The 19505-nt window shown below is 39.0% G+C and overlaps 2 protein-coding genes across 3 annotated transcripts in view; one reads left to right on the top strand and one right to left on the bottom strand.

Moving 5' to 3' along the window:
- LOC111511679 (uncharacterized) overlaps positions 1-19505 on the top strand; it is a 295428-nt gene that overhangs the window by 6100 nt on the left and 269823 nt on the right. The window lies entirely within an intron of this gene.
- Positions 17288-18085, bottom strand: LOC141480852 (uncharacterized). Its single transcript, XM_074171572.1, has one exon. It carries the CDS (start codon positions 18083-18085, stop codon positions 17288-17290), a length of 798 nt encoding a protein of 265 aa, XP_074027673.1.

The following is a 19505-nucleotide window of genomic DNA, read 5'->3' as shown; positions in this document are numbered from 1 at the left end:
TTGTCTTATGATAGTCAGTTAGTTTGGCGCATATTCGGCAATACGGTTGATCATCACCTGTTAGACGTTGATTCAACAAAAAGTTTTGCAAGAACTGGTTATCATTCATATTAGGAAACCCTAGTTGTAGTTCTAGAAAGTCACATACGTTTTTGTTACCTCTTGAACATGCACTACAAAGTAAACTAGTGGGAATTTTTCCAGGAATAGATGTACAAACACAAGACGAGATATACTGTACGAAATCATTCAATCCAGAGCGGTCAGGAGTATTGATTCTGCTATTTTCCTGTTCACGAAGAGTATTCAACAAGGACCCCAAGAATTTGGAACAATCCTCTTGTTGTCCTATTGAGTATTTAGTGGACTTCAAATACTCAAGGAAATCGGTAGGTGGAAAAGATGATACATTCTTATGAAAGTGCAGCTGCATGAACAGATGTTTAATTTTGGTGAATGAGTAGGAAATATTCTCGTTCCCATTCATCGTTAAAACCTCGTTCTTGAAATTCTTCGTCATGAACAACACTTGTTAAATGTTTTTCATGCTTTTCAAGTGTTTCCTAAATCATCCAATCCAATTTTCTCCGCAAGATTTTCGGGACAACTGTCCCGAGTAAGGATCACTGAATCTGCATCAAAACCATTTCTCAACCTGTAATCGATACTTCCATATGGTTAAGGGTTTCGTAGAGGGATCGATTCGGCTCTTGCTCCATGAAGTATTTTAGCAGCTTGACTTTTTTAAATAAAAATAAAGGCGGCCACTTTTTGACTGGCAACCTGGTCATAAATGTATTCCCCTATTCATAAATGTATGTAAAAATTTTAGTTTGATTAACTACGCTATGAACGTAGTGATTTTGCGGCGGGATCCTGTACTACTATGTTTGAATTAAAATTAAACAAAGTATGTGGGAGATATCATGGAAATGTTTTATTCGTTTGAAAAACATCCAATTTTCTATGACTCCGGTGCATAAATCAGGCTGAATTTGACCGATGGCTTGGGTTATGCTGGCTTCGAGGATTGCTGTGGTTTCTGGCTTATTCGCGTACACCTACGACTTAAGAAAACCCCATAAGAAACAATCTAACGAGGTCAAATCGCACGATTTCGGAGGCCAGTTCACATCACCTCCACGTGATCATGCCCTAAAATCGCACGTGCAGATTATCTAAAGTGACATGAGCTGGGTGGCACGTAATGTCGTCCTGTTGAAACCACATGTTGTTGGCGTCTATATCATGCAATTTAGGCCAAAAGAAGTTGGTAATCATCGACCGTTGAACAATGAATTTTTCGGGATGCACTGGACGCTCTCGGATCTAATGTGGATAAGTATCGTCCCAAATTCCACAATTTTGTTTGTTCACGTACCCATTCATCCATACATGGGCTTCGTCGCTGAAGATGATTTTTCGATGAAAATTAGAGTCAGTGAACACACGCCGTTGTCTATGGTCATTCACCTTCGGTTTCTGGATGAGATAAATTTTGTACGGGTACAGGTACAGGTACAGTCACGACGCAAAATTCGTCAAGTTGTGATCTGAATGACCAAGTTCTTGTGAACGACGCGAAATCGACCGCCTCGGATTCTCCTGCACACACTCACAGACAGCGGCGATGTTTTCAGCAGATCTTGCGTTTCGTCGATGTAAGAGTGTTGGTCGATCATTTACTGAACCAATGTACTCAAATTTATCTACTTCATTGGGAATAGTCCTCTCGGTTGGATGATTATGGCGACCGTAAAATGGGCGAAGCACATAGTACGTTGCCGAACAGAACACCCATTTTGACAGATTCAGCTTCAGCAAGATGGCTATTATCAATTGTCATAGTTCGGAAGTCCCTGTTGGAAGACCCTATATATTTAAATATTCGATTCCGTTGGTTCAATTCAATTAGACCAGTGAGAGCGATGGAAATTGTGTGAATGAAAGTCCCCGAAAGTCAGGTATGATTCAAGAATAGTTACATTTAGATGTTGCTTTTATGGCTGTCAGCTTTATCGCTGTTAGTTTTTTTATCATTTTATCGGTTTGAAGGAAATTTTTCAAAATAATAACGCCAAAATATACTTTGTTGTTGATGCCCAATCTAGATTGACGATTATATTATTATTATTGGCTAGTCCAAATATGGCTTCAAAGATATCTCTAATACCTAATACCATAAATACATTGGACATAATACAGATGATAAATATAACACAATACAATACAACACAACAAATGTTGTGTCATGTCATGTCATTTTATGTTATAGCATATAGCACATAGCCAAACATAGGAAAACATAGCAAAACAAAACAAAACGTAACATAACATAATATAATATACTTTAAATTTCACAAAAACTCAAAGGGTCTCATAACAGAATTACCAAAGGTACGCACTCGCTTCATTAACTCTGTGTCTAAGATAAAGACGGCAGTATGGAAAAGTCGGAATCCATAAATGATTCAAAGTATGGTAAATTGGAAGAAGGTTGCTCATTTTAAAGTTTATCTGGAAACGTTTCAAACTTTGAGTACGATACAATAGTAAAGTTGTCGCCATATCAACTTATAAAGGGTGATTCTGTTTTTCGATTCATATAAAAAATTATGGTTTTTTGGAGGCAAAACGTGGTATTCAAATATATAAACGCAACTCTTGAAAAATTGAAAAAAGAAAACGTATCTGGTTTTTGATATCTTCACACACTGGAAAAAATGGGTACTTTCATTTTTATTTCATCGACTATGTATCTCTTACTGTTTCCGATTTTTCCATGCTGAGCTTTCTTATTTTGGACAGATAGTATTACCAAATGATATATTCAAATTTCCAAGAGAAACATGTTTCACATCTACCTAGTTGTAACTCTGACATGAAAATTGAAAAAGTCGTAGAAAGCATATCCATCTTTTCTTCTCTCAACCCTTGTGAAGATTTGTTTCAAACAGAAATCTCATCCCTTTTATTCTCATTTCAAATTTATACCAAGCACTCACAATTTCCAAAGCATCTTACGAGGTATTGTGTACGATATAACTCATTCTAAATAACGTGTTTCGAACGGCATCAGAAATCGTAACATACTAGATCTGAATATTCGTCATTTAACCCAAGTGAGAGTAATATAATAACAATAATGATATTTTGCAAAAAAAATGGTTTTTGATTATCTACTTCTCTCTCATTGAACATGAAAGCTGGATAATTCCCAAAGAACGGTAGTAACTACAATAAAAATTATTTATAGAGTAAGTCAGAAGCGGACGATTAATCGAAAATTTCAAAGAACACCTCAATTTTTATTTCTAGGGGGACTAATTCTTATATGAGAATCATACCCGAAACTTCACCCCCTGTGGTCTCCTTTTTTTTAATGACATAGTGGATCGAGTGAAAGGTCTTTTCTCCCTCTATTACTTCTGTGATTTCTTTAGAAATTGGTTCATTCGTTATTGAGAACTTAAATGTTGAACGTTTTAGTTAAGAATAAACAGAAAATTCGCTGTCGCTCCAACCGACTACCATCTTTTCAAACACTTCAATAACTTTCTCACCGGTAGAACCTCCGCCAATCAGAACCAGGAAAAACGGTCTTCGTCGACTCCTTCGAATACCGAGCGCACAATTTTCATGCAGATTTGTTTTTTTTCGGTACATCATACAATGATATTTGTATAGGCACTGCAATGAACTGTTTCTTGATTTTGTATGTGTCTAGAATAAACTAACTTTCGAAATTCTTTAAGAAAACTTTCAACCATTCATTTCACTCATTGTTGAAACCTTTTCCTAAATCAGAATTTTTAAATTTCGTGGGCTATGTACATTCGATTTCCGATTTTTTAATTTTTTTATGTTGGTAACATCGTCTCGAACATATGTTCACAGTTACAGCTGTTTAGCATGTTTAGTTTGTTGGTGAGAGGCATAAATGTTAAAAGTGTCTTTGGCGAGTTTTGCAGTTCACTTGCGATAACCTTATTGATTTGTTTCTAGACGAAATGAGTTTCTGCTCTCGATAAAAATGGATCAAAGAAATTGCATCAAATTTTGTGTTAAAAATGGAACTAAGTGCTCAAAAATAATCAAAATGTTGACAGTGGCGTACGGTGATTGTACTCAGAAAAATGTTTATAAGTGGTACAAGCTTCGATCTGAAATCGCTGAATAATGGTTAAGTTAACGGCGATCCAGATTTGCTTAAATGGGTCATAACTGATGACAAATCCAAGTTTAGTTAAATGTCAAGGTTTTGCTCACTGTTGTCTTCTATCACCGTGGCGTAATGCATCAGGAGTTCTTGCCACGTGGTCGTACGGCCAATAAGGAGTATTTTCTTGAAATTATGTACCGCTTGCGAGAAGCAATACGTCCGGTATTGTGGAAAAACAATTCATGGCTTTTGCATCAAGATAATGCACCAGCTCACTCGTCATTGCTTGTTCGTAATGTTTTGGCTAAAAACAATACCGTAATCATGCCTCAGTCACCGTATTTACCAGATTTGGCCCCTTGCGACTTTTTTCTGTTTCCATGATTGAAGAGACCCATGAAAGGGAGGCGTTTTGTTACGATTGAGAAGATGAAAACCGAATAGCTGATGAGAGAGCTCAAGGACTTACCAAAAAGTGTAAATTAGAGTACTGCAGTGTCGTTTGGAAACCGTCCCACATGAAATATATATCTAGCTTGGAAAATGTTCAAATATTTTTTTTTGAAATATGCATATTTCAAACAAGATGGTGCTTATCCCGAAAGAGCTGATAGCTATGACTGATTGTTGGACGAGTTCCAAATGATATCTCTAAAAAAATTCAGGCAAAGCCGAGATATGTGCTTTGTATATAAAATAATACATGGACAGATATATTGCTCGCCTCTATTGTCTCAAATGATATTCAGTGTACCGCGCATTTCATCTAGATTCCGTAGCACATTTCATATTCCGGTTTACAATACATTGCATCATTTTCATTTTCCCATAACTACTATATCTAGATGTGTTAACAATGTTCCTAGTGTATATATATTTTTTCCAACGTTCAAACAATTAAAAAAAGACTAATATAATATTTCTAATTGTATATACCTGTGAATGAGCTTTTTGGCCTGCTGGATGTATTGAATAAATGAATAAATATATATCAGAACTGTTTCAAGAATTTACAGAAACGCTAAACGCTAGCAGAAGTGTATCACATCTGAGGAAGACTACTTTGAAGAAAACAAAATAGAAATTTGATCGTTCTTAGGTTGTGCACACGTGCCTCTTCTTTGTATCATCCGTTTCTGGAGTAGATACACAACTGAGGTCATGAGAAACCTCAGACAACTACTTACAGAACTCTACAATTGTTACAAAATCATTAGTTTTAAAAAGTTTATTTGCAACTTTTTTCCTTTCCATTTTGAGACCGAGTGTTTATTTCTCGACCATTTCAGTTAATAGCTGCGGATTGTTCAAATGCCGTTGAGTTTGTACAGAATTTGAAAGAGTATGGATTGAATGTAATTTGTCATCCTTAATAGTTTCATTTCAATAATTATCAGAAGCATTTCCGTCTTCAACTACTTTACCAGCAAAATTTCCAGAAAGAGCATTTTCGTCAACCTTTGAAACATCAGAAGCAGTTCCAATTGGAATTTTTTTTACACAGTTTCAACGATTGTCTGACCAGAATAGTTTCATTTGTTAAATTCTTCAAAGAATTTTCGTCTTCAACTACTTTACCAGCAATATTTCCAGAGAGACTGTTGATGTCAATCTTTGAAACAGATACAGTTCCAGTTGGTAAATTGTTGATGCAAATTTGACTTTTGTTTCACCTTGAAGTGAATAATATTTTTTATAAAACTTCACTTTCCACCGTTTCATTTTCTGAGACCGAATCACATAATCTTCAACTCTAGTACTAATCGTTTAACCTCCAGTTCTACCATTTTCAATACCAGTTTCAGTTTCCATTTCTTTGTTTTCAATAAACTCCTTCTCGATTTGCCTTTCTGTTTCTTCCGCTCTTTCCGTTTCGTTTCTTTTCGAAAGAAAAAGTTAATTTGCTGCATGATCCGTACGTTTCTCTTTCAATCGTTCGCTTCGTCTTGGAACGGAAACCTCTCAAAGGACTGTTCTGCTTAGCTCGAAGTACCGAATGTAATCCCAAATACTTACTAAGGTTTTTTTTTAATAGAAATCTGTATTTCTATGAAAATTCAACTATTTATAAAATATCACAAGGAAATATACTTGGTGTAATAAAAACAATAAATTTGATTATAATCTTCAATGGCAACAACTCTTTTCGTTGAGCACACATTGTCTCAGTTGAGAGACATTTTAAGGAATTTGTGATATCTTGTTATGCCGCTGACTACTCCGAGCTATTTTGTAGTTTTCTATCAACCATAAGCGCTCTTTCACACGGGGAGCTTCACGTCTCTCGCTCCTGAGAGAGAGGGAGGCTCTTATCGCCAAAATGCAACGACTCCAATGGAGATTTCAGACAAAGAGCGGGAGTCGCCACGTCTCGAGAGATTAGAGCTTTCGCGTCTCCCGCATCTCGAGCTGGGGAGCCACGTCTCCTCCTCAAAATGCAAAAGGACGAGTGGGGGCTTCCACACGAATAGTGAAAACGGTTCTCCCTAGTTGACTCTTCACACTATTTAACATGGTAGATCACGATGTGTACCTATTATACAGTGATGTCTGCAACCGACCCCCTCTTTGGGTGGAAGCCTGCAAGGTGCTCATCGTAGATTTCGCAACTTTATCCATCTCATTCTTGATCGTTGACATTTCTGTCGTCGATTTGTGTCGACGGTAGCAACAGCTCGCGTGCGATTCATTCTACGATTGATCTTAAGGAGCCAGGAACTAAAAAAAGCTTCCGCTGTGACTGCGATATTTCAAGGGCTTTGATTGCGTCAATCATAAAATTTTTAAAAAAAACTTCATAAATATGGATGTAGAGGTGTAACTAACACTTGGTTCGAATCGTACCTTTCAGGTCGGAGTCAAATGGTGAGGACAACGGAACTCTCGGAGAACATGGCCTAACACAGAACCCTGTGGTACACCACTATTCTATTTCTGCTATATATGAATGACATGATTAACATATCTGGTAGTTTCACTCTATTCGCGGATGATACTACAATATTGTGTTAAGAAAAAAACTCAGTGGAGCTAAATAAAATAATATCATCCGATTTGAAGAAGATTAAGATCTCCTCCGGATGCTATGCAGTTAGAGTGGTTTCAAATGAGTTGGGTTTCCATATCGCAAAGACCGTTTACCATGCTCTTATTGAATCTTGACTACGAATACCTTTTTGGGTGGCATGCAACTCATACCTTTCTGAGTTACTTACTTGAGTTACTTGAAAATGGCCTTATAAGCCGAAACCGGCCGTAACGAATATATAAACACAGTAGAAAGTAGACAAAAGTATTTTCTTTATTCTATATTCAACATGAATTTCTACAAAATAAATAAGTCATCATTCGAACGAGTCATACCTTCTACCTTCTGTATTGATAATACAGAAGAGGGCACTAAGATGTCTCTGTAAAATCGAACCCAGAGAATCGTGCAGGAACTTGTTCACTGCCAATAAAATTTTAACAGTCATCACACTTTTTATTTTAGAGACGATTTGCCTTATTTATAAACATAAATCGAAGTTCAACTTTGCTTCTACTCCTTATTCTACTCGTAATAGCAATTATATCTTTAGACTTCCCATCTCAACTTCGAATTTAATCAAGGATTTTATATACTATAATGGTGGTTAGTTGTTCAATCATTTACCACTAGAAATGAGATCTGCAAATCTAAGCAACATTCATTTCAAAACGGCGGTGAAGAACCTACTTGTTGATAGACCCTATAATAGTTAGGAAGAGTATTGTAGCGAATCCTTTTAACAATATATTAGCAATTTATTCTTTGTACTATCACTTTATACAAGGTGATATTTTATCTGTACATTTTTAGAACTTTTTTTATATTTACATTTATACATTTTTGGAACTTTTTTATATCTACATTCATACTTTTTTTGTACTTTTTCTATATTAACATTGTATTTCATGGACTTTCTCCACGTCACATCTTGAACAAACTAGTTCTCGAGAACTAGCAGCAACTACATCATGAAAGTGTTCACCGTGAGTCGTAAGGGAGTCGAATTCCGTTTCCTTCTAGAAGTTTTCAAACCTGAAACATGGAGTGAACTCGCTGTTTTCCTTCTGATTGCTGCCGGATGATGGAATATGTCAACAGGTTGCAGATTGTGAACCGAATCGGGATGAGCAATTCGTCATTCACGTCGAGTCACGAATAGTAAATTGGATACACGATAACGATCTGCTTCATGTTCATCTGGCAGCATGGATTGAATTTATGGCACGTCCAATTAGATTATACTGCAATTTATAGCAGGTTTTTGGTATACTGCAATAAAAAGTTTTCATCACTCTCATTTTACAAATCTGGAGACGAAAAATTAATTAGTATGAAAATGGCTGGTATTTTTCAATCTAGGATACCTATTAGGATAAGAAGGTAAACCAGTTTTGATGACCTGGAATGTGCACAGAACTGGAATACCTAATTAACACATATGTACAGGACTTAATCAACGATAAGTCCTTACCCTGAATAAACACGAAAAAGAATATCAAAATTCCTCCCCCTCTCGTCCATCCAACCCCAGTCCTCCAGAGCGGTCCTCAACTTACTAATGGGCACTTCAGCAAGATTGACATCTGACCTCCTTTGGTCGAAAGTCAGCCTCTAGGTGTTTTTACTTTCCGATCTGTGGAATTGTTTCATCATGACTTTCCTAAATGAATTATTGCAAGGGGTCCCCAAAAACTAACCGGAGACAAGTGTTTTTTTATTCGCGAGCAAGTGTTGGTTCTCAGTGAATCTGAAAATGAGATTAATTTGAAGTCTGGTTGGGAAATTTTCATACTTACCGCAGCCGGCTGACAGCAACTCTCGGGGTGGTCTTTGGTTCTGCTTCGTTGACATCCTGTGTGTGTCTCTCGGAATCTGGGGTCATTCCTGTTTAGTGCGTTATGTAGGTCGATTAGCGCTGGGTTGTGTGCTAGAATTCTATCTAACGTATCCTCTGCGTGTTTCCTCATGTATGCGTCCACTTAGTGTATGTTCAGGTCTAGATCCCGGAATATGTACCTATTCGGTACATATCTTGGAGCGTTTACGGCGGCCCTTACGCACGCTTTCATAAACGACTGGATCTGTCTTCTGTATGTCGCTGCGCACTGGCCCCAGGCAGTGCAGACATTCAGGACTATCGGTAGTATTACGATCTTCATCATCAACATCTTTACTTTCAGTCTCATGTTGCTTCTTCGTCCTATTATTGGTAATAGGTGTTGTCGGCAGATTTAGAAATTCCTATTCTCTACCGTGCGTGAGACCTGAACGTTAATCTTCTGTCTAGGTTGACCCCAAGTATTTAGCTTTTTTGGTTCACGGATTCTCTTGTTCGTTGAAGATGACGTTTTCTTCCGGTTGTACCATCCTCCGGGTGAATAGTATTGCCTGACTCTTGTCAGGGTTTATACTGATCTTCCACATGTTGGCCCTGCAAGTATCTAGTGACGTGCGCTTGGCTTGTTGATATCACCAGCAGAGCTGTGTCTTCCGCATAGAGCGTCAACTTGTTAACGTTGTTCTCTGGCTCGGGCACGTCTGCTGTGTATACCGAGAAGAGGTGTTGCGAAAGGACTGCACCTTGTGGGACCTATTCTGCAGCGGCATCGCCTGTCAGCTAGAAAAGACTCGATTAATCTTACCATTGGTTTCATGTAGCCAAAGTTGATCATTTTGGCCAGAAGTCCATCATGCCAGACTCTGTCAAACGCCTTGGAGATGTCTAAGAAAATCGCTCCGGTATTGTATTCTTTGCCTAGGTTGAAGCCTTCCATGGCCAAGTCTACTACCGTCAGGACTTGCAGCTCTGTCGAGTGTTCTGAACTGAAACCGAACTGTGTGGTAGTATTCCTAATTCGTTGATTTGATCCTCTAATTTTTTCAGAATGATACGTTCTGCCACTTTGCTTAAGGAAGGGGTTGAGCTGATTGATCTGTGGTTATCCGGGAATAGGTGGTTCTTCTTTGGCTTCGGGATATGGATAATCGTCGCCTCCTTGAACGGGTGCGGGATATGCTGTTGATAAGCACTTATCGTTGATAAGTCCTTACCCTGAATGAAAACGAAAAAGAATATCAAAATTCCTCCCCCTTATAGATATTCTTATACATACCACATTCATAGTTCTACCATCTGCCTCCATTTCTAGTCACACATGTTTGAATAACAATATACCATCACTTGAAAGCTCATAAAAAAATACTATCTTCCAATTTCATATCATTGCAAGTGCATAATTGAAAATAGTGGCGTTGAATTTCAATGGAGATGATCCGCGAGTATTTCCAAAATGGGTGATGATATCAAAAACCTCGGAACTTTGTACCTGGAAATCTTTAGAGGAGTGGTGCCAAATGTAGCTCCCCCGGACTCTGCTAGCTTCCTCCTCAAAATTTTTAATGGGCACGTGTCTTGTGTCTCGATACACCATTCGAAAAACGAGAGGAATACATTTGTCAAGTTTGAAACCATGATGAAGACGGTCTTCATCAACTTCAATATGACTTCAACCAATTTCAGCAAAGCCGCATTCTACATATTATACAGCCCGATGAACAGATATATCAATCAAAAGATTTCGTTTCTTATATTGATGGAAGTTACCGACAAAGTGAGGAGAATTCTGAAGAGGCACGATACAAGCCAACAATCAAATTTCCACTTTTCTACGATCACCTAAATACACAATAACAACACAATACCCAATGAGGCACAGAGCCGAAATATCATGTTCCACCTGCTTCAGAATTACCTAAGATGAAAAACAACTGATATTCAGCCTTTCACGTTTCAGTAAATGTTCACATTTATTTATTGTATCATTCTGGGAATAAAGACCTATTATTATTATTTTTTTTTCACCGTAGTGTGCGCTGGTCAGGCCCTATCCCCCGAAGCCCCGATACATTCGGGAGGGCGCGCCAGCATAATCAACCAATGACCACTCCCCACACCGTGGGGTAAGTGATCATTGGGTCCGAGAATCATGTGCCCTGAGCAAACGCAGTGAGCCAAGAATGATAGCCTTCTGCATCTGTGCGGCTAAGATTTCTGCCTTAGTGCGGCAAGCCGGTATGATTTTGAGATTCGAGAGTAGAGAAGACATCATTCCACCAAGGACTCCAATAATCAGAACAACCATCTTGACAGAGTGATCTGGATAGAGTCTGCGGAGTTCGAAGAGAAAATCTCGATATTTTATCCGTTTTTCCTACTCTTTTCTGACGATATTCGTCTCGCCAGGAGCTGAAAACTCCACGATAAATATCGTTTTGGTCTGGTGGTCGAGAAGGACTACATCAGGCTCAGTAGTTTGTATGAGCCTGAGGGTGGGGAACGAATAGTTCCAATAAATTCGGCACTTCTCATTCCCCACAACGGATTCAATATCCCCCGGAGCGTAGGGTAACACCGGTGTCTCGTCAATACCGTAAGAGTGCCGCAGATGGTAATATAGCACTCTTAGGGCCGCGTTATGTCGATGGATATAGGCCGAGACCGCATATGCTGGACATGCTGATAGCAAGTGCATTAGGGTCTCGGGCGCCTCGCGGCAGGCCCTGCACCTTGTGTCAGGAACCTCTATACCCATCACGCGACTGCGGTAGACTAAGGTGTTGAAGACACCATCCTGGCAAGCCATGATGAACCCCTCAGTTTCCGACTTCAGCCCACTCGACCTGAGAAAAGCGAACGTCAGGCGCTTTGATAAGCCAAGGTCTTCAATGTTATTGAAGAAGACCCCATGCATTGGCTTATCCCTGTGTCTCCGCAGAAGTAAGGTGATTTCTGCGGCTTTTATCTGAGCTTTTTGCTGAACGGGTTCCAACTCGGTGACAGAGTTGTAGTCACCTCGTTCAGAGTCGAAAACTATACCGAGTTCATTAGCTGCTCGAGCAGCTGCCCTAAAGAGAAATGCTCCAATTCCTGCTCTCTTACTATTATTATTATTATTATTATATCGGGCAGACCAACAGAAGAATCTCCAACAGAGCTTATGAACATGCGCTTGTTGTCCTCCAATCAGATGCAGTCTCATGCGTCTTCAAACATCATCGTGAAATAGGCCACACAATAAGCTTCGAAAACACCAAAACCATTGTCGCCGAAAACAGTATTCAGGCCAGGATAATCCGCGAAGCTATTGTCATTGAAAAACGTTCCAACTCCCCCAACAAACAGGATGATTCACAAATATTGCCCTATTCATGGAGATCCTTACTGTCATGTTATATATCTCATAACATTGCTTATCTTGCTTCTGTACAACCCCATTCTCATTAGCGACTCCACCACCGCTCCAACTACCGGCCGCCCCTCCACTCGTCAAGGGACATAAAATACCAGACCAGAACCGGTGGACTGACACCGAAGACACATCTGCATGGAAAATCCAGAAAACTCTTAGGAAGGGACCTCGAAAGCCATGCCCGCCAATAAACAGCGAGCAAGGAATCGTCTACACGGACCAGGCCCAGACAAATAACAAACCGGGCTCTGAAAGTCCTACCACGAAAGGTTATAGCAGCTATAATAAAAATTATAAATGTCAAGGAGGCGACGGTTATCCATATCCCGAAGCCAAAGAAGAAACACCTATTCCCGAATAACCACAGGCCAATCAGCTTAACCCTTTTCTTAAGCAGAGTGGCAGAACGTATCATTCTGAAAAAATTAGAGAATCAAATCAACGAATTAGGAATACAACCACACAGTTCGGTTTCAGTTCAGAACACTCGACAGAGCTGCAAGTCCTGACGGTAGTGGACTTGGCCATGGAAGGCTTCAACCTAGGCAAAGAATACAATACCGGAGCGATTTTCTTAGACGTCTCCAAGGCGTTTGACAGAGTCTGGCATGACGGACTTCTGGCCAAAATGATCAACTTTGGCTACATGAAACCAATGGTAAGATTAATCGAGTCTTTTCTAGCTGACAGGCGATGCCACTGCAGAATAGGTCCCACAAGGTGCAGTCCTTTCGCAACACCTCTTCTCGGTATACACAGCAGACGTGCCCAAGCCAGAGAACAACTTTAACAAGTTGGCGCTCTATGTGGAAGACACAGCTCTGCTGGTGATATCAACAAGCCAAGCGCACGTCACTAGATAGTTGCAGCAACAGGCAGATAGATTATAGAAATGGGCCAACATGTGGAAGATCAGTATAAACCCTGACAAGAGTCAGGCAATACTGTTCACCCGGAGGATGGTACACCCGGAAGGAAACGTCGTCTTCAACGAACAAGAGATTCCGTGGACCAAAAAAGCTAAATACTTGGGGTCAACCTAGACAGAAGATTAACGTTCAGGTCTCACGTACTGCAGAGAATAGGAATTTCTAAATCTGCCCGACAACACCTATTACCAATAATAGGACGAAGAAGCAACATGGGACTGAAAGTGAAGCTGTTGATGATAAAGATCGTAATACTACCGATATAATCCTTGAATGCCTGCACTGCCTGAGGCCAGTGCGCAGCGACATAAAGAAGACAGATCCAGTCGTTTATGAAAGTGTGCGTAAGGGCCGCCGTAAACGCTCCAAGATATGTACCGAATAGGTACATATTCCGGGATCTAGACCTGAACATACACTAAGTGGACGCATACATGAGGAAACACGCAGAGGATATGTTAGATAGAATTCTAGCGCACGACAACCCAGCGCTAATCGACCTACATAACGCACTAAACAGGGATGACCCCAGATTCCGAGAGACACACACAGGATGTCAACGAAGCAGAACCAAAGACCACCCCCGAGAGTTGCTGTCAGGCGGCTGCGGTAAGTATGAAAATTTCCCAACCAGACTTCAAATTAATCTCATTTTCAGATTCACTGAGAACCAACACTTGCTCGCGAATAAAAAAACACTCGTCTTCGGTCAGTTTTTGGAGGCCCCTTGCAATAATTCAGTTAGGAAAGTCATGATAAAACAATTTAACATATCAAAAAGTGAAAACACCTAGAGGCTGACTTTCGACCAAAGGAGGTCAGATGTCAATCTTGCTGAAGTGCCCAGCAGAAAGTTGAGGACTGCTCTGGAGGACCGGGGGTGGATGGACGAGATGGAATGTTCTGCACACATTACCCGTGTGAGGAAGATTTCAACTCAGGGCACTCAACCCGGGAGCGGGTATGGGGGGGTGGAGCGACAGTCGATGCTTGGGAGTAGGCATATGGAGAACCATGCAGAGACCAGTGACGCGACCTGAGGAGTAGGCAGATTGATACCATGACGTCAAGTCACGAAACATTTACAGCGTGTCAGTACCTAAGGTGTAGGCAGATTGAGACCTCAGTATAGTGATAGGTTTTTGAAAATGACTTCAAAGTCGAAGCCGAGACATCGAACTACTAAAAACACCAGACGCGGCTCAACTTATATGAAATTACCCATACTCTTCAGGAATGAGAAAAACAGTCAAATAATGAGTTCAAAGGAATCAATAATAACTTGCTTGATAAGGTTGACATATTCATATTGATAATTGACGAATGGTACTCACTAACCAAAACTAACAAACATTTATAATAAACTGGCTCCCAACAGTCTCAATTGAGAGATATAATATCGGAATGGAATTTGTCTGAAACACATTAAAGTCCCCTTCGGGACGCCAATATTGAACTCGGGAATAATTAGTGGCTCAGTTGAATTATCAACAGACTATTCCAATTCAGACCTCAATGAAGAAGGAATGGCTTTATATTAATGTGTTCCACAGACGCTTTCATCACAAAAGCAAACGGACAAAAACGAATCCTGTCTGGAGCAAGAACACCGCCATTAGAATACATAAACTAACCACAATTCACATTTGTGCGCAGCATTGCTAACCCTCATAGTCTCTAGTTTATGAATTCGGTTTCTTCCAAAATTATAATTGAGGTGGTATTCGATTCGTAATTTCACAAAGAATAATTTACTTTAAAGTAAAGGTGTATATTTTTTTGGAAAGGTTTGGCTATCTTCTTCTATATTTTTATACAAAAATTGTGGGAAACTTCTAAAAAGAGGAACAAATTAATTAAGTAATTTATTAGTTGTGACAGGTTGCGCTAACAAATGACGTTATAAACACTTTAGTTGAACAAATTGAAGGTTGGACATGAAATACTCAAACTAAGTATACAATAGTTTTCTTAAGCGAGATTGACAACATCACAAAGTAACATTTTTGCTTCTGTAAAAATTTACCTGAGTTTTTATTTAGCGTAAACAATTAATTTATTGATCAGTCTTACAATATAATAAGTGTTCTGCATATGTCCTGTTAAAATGACGATTGTTATTGTAGAATTGAAAGTGGGTGTTTTAACAGAAATATTCCATTAACATATGTCTGGTTCGGCTCACGATACAGATCATTAATTTCCATAGGAAATTAGTTCAGTCTTTGTTTGATTTAGATATCGCAATAACATCGATTATTTACGATGCAATAACGGTATCAACTGGTTAACAAGGCTGTTAGGTAAATGGTTTCAGACTATATTTGCAGAATTCATGTATGAATTGTATGTTCTATTTTCTAAAAAATGTAATTCAGTTAATTGATATGAGGAGCATTTATTAGTAATGATGTTGTCTAAGATATATTGTCCATACTTCATGGTGTGATCTAGTGTTTGATTTTGAATGAATATTTGATCAATCACTTGATTTATACACCATAAGGAATATACATGTATGCAGTTTAGATAAAGATATATACATTGGTAAATGAATACAAAACACCCAAAAAAGTAACCCTTAGGGTAAGATGGGGTAATGCCGGTCAGTTAACGATATTTGAGCATTAAAGTGAAAATACAAAACCTATAATTATTATATTGAAAGCAAAAGATAAAGTAACATTTATTCTATGTAATTGAACACAATTGAAAAGAAAAAACTGACATTTTGTAATATAAAACACTCAATTTGAAAAACTTGTCATTGACCGGAATTGTCCTGACCTGTGGGTATTACCGGTCATGGGCATGGCCAATACCGGTCATACACAAAAATCACAAATATATCCCCTCGGTGTATCCTTCCCGGAACATAACTGATGTGCCCATTGTCCACATGTTGTACATCTATACCAAACTTCACTATTTGGTCCATAATCATTGCACACAAGGCAAACATTTAAATCTGTTTCATAATTTTCGCTATCACTACAGATTTCCATATCAATATCAGATTCCGAGGACGACTCTGTTTGTTTTTTGCTTAATTTTGTTCGAAGTTTTTTCCGGGTAGTGATGTCTGCTATCTTTGGTTCTTCAATACTACTTTTATCAAGCGAGTCTATTATGTTTCTCTTAGCGTCCTTTAAACCTTTTCTTTTATTCGTCTTACCTTTATTCTTCTCCAGTTTTTCATTCTTCTTAAATTCTTTTTCTTGCAATAGGTCCTTAAGAGGTGTAGAAGTTAGAATGGTCGAGTGCTGTTTAGGTCTCCGATTTGGTTTTTCAACTCTCGTAGTCTTTTTTCGTTTTGGAAGGAGATCTTCAACAGTGCAATTGAGTGAGGACAGAGGTTTTGAAGTAGAAGGTGTTGCAGAGACGATATTTTCTGAAGAGTAATGTTGTTTCGAGCATCCTGTCACTTCTTGGCCCGGCCCTATATCTTGAGCAATATCATCGCCAAGTTTAGTATCATTTTCATTGATGAAAACAGTTATTTCTTTTGGCTCATTTAAAGCTTCAGCAGCCAAGTAGTCTTCATCTTTGAAGACATGCGGGTTAATGGGGTAGATTCCGGTTGCTTTGAACCCTGCCTCTCCTTTACCTACCGATGCAGCTTTAGCAAAAGCTTTTCGAAACAATGAGGCAACTTCATAAGGTGATATTTTTTCTCCTGCATGGGATTTCATGTAGAGATTGCACTCATTCCTATAATAGGACTTGAGTGGTCCGTAAAACGAAACGTCTAATGGTTGAGTCCTGTGAGAGGTATGGGTTGTATGGATAACATGGTAATATTATTTCCTCTGCAAAAGGCATAGGCTGCCAGTGAAACGTGACTTGAATGGTTATCTAATATTAATAAGACTTTGTCAGATTCGGATGGTTTTGCATGAACCACAAAATGTTTTAGCTATTTAACGAATAGTTCTTCTGTTATCCAACCATTCTTGGAACATTCATATGCAGCTGCAATGGGACCATCTTTTTCCAATAGGGATGAATGCCGTTGGCGAGGAAAAATAAACATTGGAGGTATAAAACCTCCAGCAGCACTCATTGCACAAACAACTGTTATGTTGCGACCTCTTTCCCAGCTTGTCATCGAACCAACCCTCTTTTGACCTTTTGCCGCTAACACTTTTCCCGGATCCTGGACCGTGGAAATTCCGGTCTCGTCGACATTGTAGATGTTTCTCGGTGAGAAGTTGTGCTTCTCATTAACTTGTTGTAAAAGTTCGTAGAACCGGTTGACTTCTTCTTTATTGAAGGCAGTAGCCCTGTTTAAACTAGTTGCTTCTGCTTTTCGTATTGAAATTTGATTTCTCTTTTGAAAGGCTATCAGCCAATCGCGACCTGCTAGTTTTAATTCGGTATTAAAATTATGGGTTATGCCATTTTTTTCAGCATACTGAAATGCCATGCGTCGGACTTCCTTATTGGTACAGCCATAAAATATGGATGCTAGATATTTTATTTGGTTTGCCATTTCTTCCTCCTGCTCCCTGGTGAAAACAGTGTTTCTGCCCATAGTAGGAGTAACCATTTTTTTCTTTTTAATTCTTTCTTGCAAGGTGGAAAACGGAATTTCAAATCGTTTAGCAGCAGCTCGCATAGAAATCTCACCTTGTTCATATAATCGTTTGGCAGCATTAAGATATTCAACAGACCACTTTGCCCTCTCAGTTTTTCTGATACGTGGTTTCGGCATCTGTAATAAAAAAATTAAAAAAAACATTAAATAATACGTTTTTTATGTGGGCAATGCCGGTCACTTGACCGGTTTTACCCTCACATGCATGCCCTTATTCAAAAATCATTTGAAGTCTTAACGGTTTTAATAGTATTCATATTGAAGCGTAAGAGGATTATACGGTGTAGTAACCTACTCTTGAAATAGGTATAGTTCTAAAAATAGTTAATATAAGTACTTACAACTTATTTTCAGAGTTGGTGGAACTACAAGAAATACCATAAAAACAAAGCCGCCAATCGTGTTACTTCAGCGCTTGTCTCTGACTGAATCTACTCAAGGCGGTCGGTACGACAATACTAAAATCCGCCGCTAGAGCGATTCGCTGTTGCCAGATTCAACTCCTTTCAAGGTAATATTGGTATGACCGGTATTGCCCACTGACCGGCATTGCCCTATTTTCCCCTAGATATGGATGTGACGTATAATACAAATACCTAGATGGCGTTGTTGTGCAGTGCTAGCCAGCCATATTGATTTTGAAGTTTATTAAAGTACCTTGAAGGAATACCGATAACATAAACACGAAATCCCTAAATACAATGTTTATTCTTGCCTGACAATGCCTGACTCTGACTGTTCTTGTTCAACCGATCCAGGGTTATTCGTCATCTGAACATTAGTTGTCTCCTACATTTCTACATCCTGCAAAAGGTCTGTCCTCAGACCTTATCCTGACCTGAGAACAACAAAAAATATCAGAAACTGAAACAATTCAACAGAACAACGTTTGCTTAATGGTGACGTTCATCAAAGGTAACATTTACCTTTTCTACTTATATACTTACAGAGCAACGTTTGCTCAATGATGACGTTCACCAAAGGTAACGTTTACCTCTTCTACTTCCAGAGCAACGTTTGCTCAATGATGACGTTCACCAAAGATAACATTTACCTTTATCACTTACAGAACAATGTTTTCTCTCATGGTGATGCTCACCAATGGTGACCTTTACCTTTCATACTCTCAGAGCAACGTTTTCCCAACTTACTTCTTTGGAGTATGGTATGGTATCGTGTCGCTGTAATTGCAAAGTCTGCTTCTCGAAAACTTGGAACACTATTCTGAACCATAAAATTGTACACACCTCAGCAACTTTTGATGTTTTATAAAGCTCAGATCATGTATGTTCTCATGTATGGAGCTTTGCCTCAAACATACCCTGAATTTGCTGAATTCCATCCAGTTAAGAGCCATCCGGCTGATTGGAGATGCGAACATCACGTGCAACCTTAATAGTCTGGAACATCGAAGAAAGGTTGAAGATTCATCTCTCTTCTATAGATACTTTCACGGGAAGAGTTCAAGTGACATGGCATATTTGATGCCATCAGAAATACGCGACTGACTGTGGCTGCTCATCGTTATGAGGTTCAA

This window comes from Leptinotarsa decemlineata, unplaced genomic scaffold, assembly GCF_025532065.1.
Source record: "Leptinotarsa decemlineata unplaced genomic scaffold, Ldec_3_MD MMD2_tig00000010_RagTag_RagTag, whole genome shotgun sequence".
NCBI lineage: Eukaryota > Metazoa > Arthropoda > Insecta > Coleoptera > Chrysomelidae > Leptinotarsa > Leptinotarsa decemlineata.
The sequence above is the reverse complement of the archived record's forward strand: the minus strand, read 5'-3'. Positions and strand labels throughout refer to the sequence as shown.